A 5,788-nucleotide genomic window follows, 5' to 3' on the forward strand; every position below is an offset into this window, starting at 1 on the left:
CCACAAAGTGTGTAGCCCTCCCACCCTGCGCCTCCCACCCCGCCACAGGCCTCCTGAGAGAGAAAGAAGTCCCTGGGTGGGGACAGCCTCAGATGGTGCCAGCATGAACACATAGGATCTCAAGAGTAGTTCACTCGGGTCATTTATTCAAGAGACGGCTGAGGAAGTCCAGCACCTGGGACGGCCAGAAACTCCTGTTACAATAGGGGCCGCACAAGCGCCACCGCTCCACAGGCCTGTGGCCCCAGGACAGGCCCACTGACCACTCCCCTCTGGCTAAGTGCCAGAGGACAAAGACAGGATCGGCTCCTCAGCGGAACCTCTGAGCCCCGACCCCCACCCTCACCCCACTTCCTGGCCACCCAGTTCTCAAACCATTGGGTCTCTGAAATGCTCAGAGAAACTAAAAGGAAACAGACAATTAAAAAAAAATAGAAATTGATAACCAAGCAAAGACAGAAGCTAGGCATTGTGCAACTGTAATCCCAGTGCCTGGGAGACAGGAGCTCAACTTTGAGGTCAGCCTGATCTACATGGCAAGACTCTTAAAAAAACAGTAACTAAGAAAAGCAGTGTCTTGGCAGGGGAGTGAGGGAGTGGTGGCAGCTGAGTGCGGATCTGTCCTGGAGAGGGATGGGGAGGTGGGGGGAGGGACAGGGCAGGGCACAGAGCAGCAGGCAGCCTGTGGCCCTCACACAAGGTCTTTATTCCCATAGCAGCCTGTGGGCAGGACCAGCCCTGGTAGTCAGTCCTAGTCTTCCTGGGCCAGGCGGCCTTCCCTGCTCAGTCTTCCACTCCTGCCTCTGTCTCTGCATGGTGATGAGGCTCCGCCCCACTCACACAGTCCACTTCAGACACCTGTGGACAGAGGAGGCCAGGGGAGGAGCCAGGACTCAAGAAGCAGTGGGGATGGGGCAGAGCAGCAGGGGGTGTGGTGGTGGGGCCCCAGCTCACCTGGTCTCCTGGTGGGTGCCCAGACAGCGCACGGTACAGTACCGGGCACCACAGCTCACGCAGGTGTAGGGGGACGGGAAGCCACACACGGCGCAGAAGGGGCGCTGAGGCCGGGCCGGGGGTCCCGCACAGGCCGTCAAGTAGTTGGGGCCCTCAGCCACACTCAGGTTCTGCAGAGAAGTGCGTGACGCTGTGCTGACCGAGGCGGCTCTCTCTTTCTGTGTCCAGGTCTGTCCAGGCTCCCTGCTTCCTTCCAACGTCCCCCTCCCCCTCCCAGCCCCTCTCTTACCTGCTCCTCCCCCTCCCCCTCCCAGCCCCTCTCTTACCTGCTCCTCCAACAAGGCCTGGAAGTTCTTTCGGAAGCGGAGTTTAAAATGATCACCTCGGGTTTTCTTCTTTTTCTTTCCTGGCAATGAGTTTAGGTGACACATGGAGGTGGCCACCAAGCCAGGGATACCCCTGCCACACCTCCCTGCAGCCACCTGACCCCACTTCTCCAATCTTGGTCCCTTGTTGTTCCCATCCACCCCAGTCTAAGGCTTGCTTCTCCAGCCCCTATTGTACACACGAGGAAAACTGAGGCAGACAAAGGGGAGAGGGGGTGCTATCACATAAGCCAATCACTGGCAGGGCCAAGGGCCACTAAAAGGCCCGCTCCCACCCCAACCCCACACCTCAACAGTGTCTCCTGGAGCCTCACCTGTGTCTGCGTCGTCATCAAACTGGGGCAGCCTCTTGGCGAGCTGGGGAAGGCCAGCGTGGGGGTCGTCCTGGAAGTTGTCATTCTCCAGGGCCTCGAGCTGCCGGTCAATGCGGCGCTGGCGGGCGGCTCGATCCAGCACACGCCGCTGCCCAGGGTCCTGGGAGCGAACTAGATAGAGTGGGATAGAGAAAGTTCTGGGCCAGGCACCAGTGGCTCATGCTGTAATCCTAGCTACTCAGGAGGCTGAGATCTGAGGATCACAGTTCAAAGCCAGCCCAGGCAGAAAAGTCCATGAGATTCTTATCTCCAATAAAGTACTCAGAAAAAACTGTAGTGGCGCTGTGGCACAAGTGATAGAGCCCTAGCCTTGAGCACAAAGGGGCTCAGGGACAGTGCTCAGGCCTAAGTTCAAGCAAAAAGAAAAAGAGAGAGACAGACAGAGACAGGAAGGAAGGGAGGGAGGGAAGAAGGAAGGGAGGGAGGAAGAAAGGAAGGAAGGTAGGAAGGAATTTCTGGTAATCACACTAGTGGCTCAAGTAAGCCCAGCTACTCTATGATCTCAGCCTTAGCAGAACAGTTCACTAAATTCCTCCCAAATAATCAAGTAAAAAGTCAGGCTGGAAGCATGGCTCAGTCATAGAACACCAGCCCAACAAGCTTGAGGTCCTGTGTACAAACTCCAGTACTTCCAAAAGATAAAAAAATGCACCTCTACCGAACACACATAGAATTTCTGTTCTTGTTATTATTTCTAAGTAATATTGGGATACTACTGACGTCGATAGCATTTGCATTATATTAAGTATTGCCTGTAATCTAGAGATTTTTAAAGTACAGGGAAGGAGCCTCTATGCAAATATGACAGCATTTTATATTGGGGCCTTGAGCACCTCAGAGAGGTCAGTACCATAGCAGAGCGGTGGTCTTGGAACCCATCCCCTAGGAGCACTGGAGGGGAACTGTACTAAGCTCTTTACCAGGCATGGTGGTGCACATTTAAACCCCAGCCTTGGGGAGGTAGGAGCAGAGGATCTTGAGTTTGAGGCCAGCATGGCCTACCATGATGGAACACTACCTTAAAATGAAAAAGAGGGCTGGGAAGGTGGCTCAGTGGTAGAGCGCTTGCCTTGCATGCCTGAGGCCCTGGGTTCGATTCCTCGGCATCACATAAACAAAAAGAAAAAAGCCAGAAGTGGCACTGTGGCTCAAGTGGTAGAGTGCTAGCCTTGAGCTGAAGAGCTGAGGGACAGCGCCCAGGCCCAGAGTTCAGGCCCCATGACTGGACACCCCCTCCCCCCCAAAAAAAAAAATGAAAAAAAGAAGCCAGTGCTGGTGGTTTATGCCTGTAATCCCAGCTACTAGGGAGGCTGAGATATGAGGATCATGGTTCAAAGCCAGGAAAGTCCATGAGACTCTTATCTCCAATTAACCACCAGAAAACCAGAAGTGGAGCAGTGGCTTAAGAGGTAGAGTGCTAGCCTTGAGCTGAAGAGCTGAAGGACAGCACTCAAGCCCAGACTTCAAGCCCCATGACCGACAAAAAGAGAAATAAATTTAAAGCACAAAGTTTTGGTCACATCTCTGTATTTCTTCCTTTGCAAAGGTCAGGCAGTGCCCAGGTTCTGAAACTGCAGGAGTTTATGGTCTAGTCAGAAGAGAAATGATTAAGCAAACAGGTCCAGTGCTGCAAGACACGGAAGCACAAAGCAGGAGAGAGCACAAGAGCCTTGCTTTGGGGTGGCCGGTCAGGGATTTCTAACAGGTAAATCTAGGCTGAAGCCTAAGTCTTGAGCAGCCTGGGTTGGGGAGAAAGGAGAATGCTTAGGCCTTGGTGCCCTCTTGCATGAGGGAAGCCAGAATGGAAGAATGGGTGTCTTTTGTAAGCCCATTGGTATTCAGCCTGGCTGGCTGTCAGGTTAAGGCAGGCCAGATCTCACAAAGTCCTACCTTTACGTATGTAAAGGGGTTGGGATCCAAGGGTTTCATAAAGATCAAAGGAGAGCCAGCTGGAGAAAAGGGTGATATCACTCAATGTATTGCAAGTCAACCCACAGCATTCACACTTTTATCTTTTATTAAAACCTCTAAATGTAGGTCTAGACAAATCAAGATTCAGTGAATTAGAGCCAGGTGGCAGGTGCTGGTGGCTCACATCAGCAATCATAGCTACTCAGGAGGCTGAGATCTGAGGATCACAGTGGTCCAAAGCCAGCTCAGGCAGGAAACACCATAAGACTCTTCTCTCCAATTAACCACCAGAAAATAAAACGTGGAGCTGTGAAGTGCTGGCCTTGAGCAAAAAGAGCCCAGTGACAGCACCCAGTACCCATGACCAACAACAAACTAATTTCCTCAGGTGGCACTAGCCACATGTGCCTCATTTCCCACTGCTAACACACAGATAAAGAATAGTCCCATCATACTAGAAAGTTCTGCAGGACGGCACTTTTACACCACAACTGCTTTGCTAAAAGATGAACACATGAGCTAGGTGCCAGCGAGCGGCTCATGCCTGTAATCTTAGCTACTCGGGAGGCTGAGATCTGAGGATCCCGGTTCTAAGCCAAGACTGGTCAGGAAAGTCTGTGAGATTCTTATCTCCAATAAACGACTCAGAAAAGGCCAGATTTGGTGCTGTGGCTCGAGGGGGAGAGCGCTACTCCGGAGCAAAAAGCTTACGGACAGTACCCAGGCCGAGTTCAAGCCCCGGGACAGGCAAAAATAAAACAATTCTGCTGCTGCCACACGCCTTCGTCCCACGCCTCTGAGGACCCGGGTGGTGGCGCCCTCCTGCCATCCAGGAATTGAAGAGTTCAAAGCCAGCCCGGGCTACACAGTAAGACCTTGGCCCGAACAGCCTTCGGTGGCTTCTCCACCGTCTCTGCGTGGCCCTCTGCCCAAGGCACGTCTCACTCCGCCATGCAAGAGCGGATGCGCAAGTCCCCATCCCAGAAACTCGGTTTGGGGGAGTCTTTTTCCCCCACTGCATCCGCAGCCAGCGCCGGGCCGGAGCAGGAGTGAGAGGCTCGGGGCTTCCCTGCTGCCGGTAAGACAGTGAGACCAGGAGATCCCAGCTAGGTTTGCACCCCGGTGACAGCGGCAGGAGAACCGCTGGGGATTCACGTACCAGAAGTTTTCTTTTCCACCATTTGTGCAACACAGCGGCCGGAAGAGCCCACTGCGCATGCGGACTAAGCCAGCCAACCAAGCGGCGGCAGAAGCACGCTCACTTCCGGCGGCGCACGCGCAGCACAGCCTTCCCGCCGGCTTTCCCCCCCCCCCCCCCCCCCCCCCCCCCCCCCCCCCGGCACCGCCTGGCGTTCCCTCGGAGACCGGAACGCTTCCCGCCATGTTTTTTAAGGGCAGTCCTACTTCCGACCTCAATATGGTTGCCCCTCCTTCTTGAAGGAGCCTCGAGATGGGTTAAGGAGATGGTGCCGCTGGCTCTGCGAGCCATGTTCTTTTCCTTGGGTACTTGTGAGAGCGCTTTTATAAATGAGGGCGGCCCCCGGCGACGAGCTCCCCAAGCCCAGCGAGGGCAGGGCGGGCGGGGGTGGGGCGCGGGCCCCGAGTGGGCACACCGCGAGGGCCCCGGCGCGCCGTCCCGCCGCGGGAAGGGCGCCCCGGCCCCGCGCGCCGCCGCCCCGCGCGCCCCGGCCCCGCGCCCCGGCCCCGCGCGCCCCGGCCCCGCGCGCCCCGGCCCCGCGCGCCCCCGCCCCGCGCGCCGCCGCCCCGCGCGCCCCCGCCCCGCGCGCCCCCGCCCCGCGCGCCCCCGCCCCGCGCGCCGCCGCCCCGCGCGCCGCCGCCCCGCGCGCCCCGGCCTCACTTCCCGTCTCCGGCTGCGGCCTCGTGTCCACGGTGCCAAGCGGCCCGCGAGCCGCGGACCCCCGGCCCCTCCCCGGCCCCGGCCCGGCCCCAGCCCGGCGCCCCTCTCCGCGCCTCGGGACAATCCTTGCCTTGTCTCGCCGCCTGCATCTCGGGTTCTCCGTGGCCTCAGGCTACGCCTTTTTTCCAGGGCGGAGCCCCGGGCCTGCCCCGCTGGGCGGCCCGGATCCCGCTTCTAGAACCTTCCCAGCAGTCGGATTCCAGCCCCGCGTGATCCTGCGCTCAGCCCCCGGCCCGCTGCCCACC

The 5,788-nt window shown here is 57.5% G+C and overlaps 1 protein-coding gene across 2 annotated transcripts; it reads right to left on the bottom strand.

The window, feature by feature from the left end:
- Nucleotides 1-126: 126 nt before the first annotated feature.
- Nucleotides 127-5,699, bottom strand: Znhit1 (zinc finger HIT-type containing 1). 2 transcript variants are annotated; one of them, XM_042686546.1, is made up of 5 exons: nucleotides 5,614-5,699; nucleotides 1,655-1,825; nucleotides 1,281-1,360; nucleotides 955-1,124; nucleotides 127-858 (listed from the first exon to the last, which is right to left on the bottom strand). In XM_042686546.1, exons 1-5 carry the CDS (start codon nucleotides 5,630-5,632, stop codon nucleotides 837-839), a joined length of 462 nt encoding a protein of 153 aa, XP_042542480.1. In that variant the 5' UTR covers nucleotides 5,633-5,699; the 3' UTR covers nucleotides 127-836. The 2 variants fall into 2 exon arrangements, with proteins under 2 accessions (XP_042542480.1, XP_042542479.1); XM_042686545.1 differs by lacking the exon at nucleotides 5,614-5,699 and adding an exon at nucleotides 4,785-4,886.
- Nucleotides 5,700-5,788: the final 89 nt, after the last annotated feature.

This window comes from Dipodomys spectabilis, unplaced genomic scaffold, assembly GCF_019054845.1.
Source record: "Dipodomys spectabilis isolate Male_0828 unplaced genomic scaffold, ASM1905484v1 ptg000098l, whole genome shotgun sequence".
NCBI lineage: Eukaryota > Metazoa > Chordata > Mammalia > Rodentia > Heteromyidae > Dipodomys > Dipodomys spectabilis.

Excerpts from the sequence above, each read along its gene's own strand:
- Znhit1 (XM_042686545.1), bottom strand. The coding sequence starts at position 4,806 with ATGGTGGAAAAGAAAACTTCTG. Across the intron at positions 1,826-4,784 it reads GGTGGAAAAGAAAACTTCTG|TTCGCTCCCAGGACCCTGGG; the intron begins GTACGTGAATCC and ends CACTCTATCTAG. Across the intron at positions 1,125-1,280 it reads AGGCCTTGTTGGAGGAGCAG|AACCTGAGTGTGGCTGAGGG; the intron begins GTAAGAGAGGGG and ends ACTTCTCTGCAG.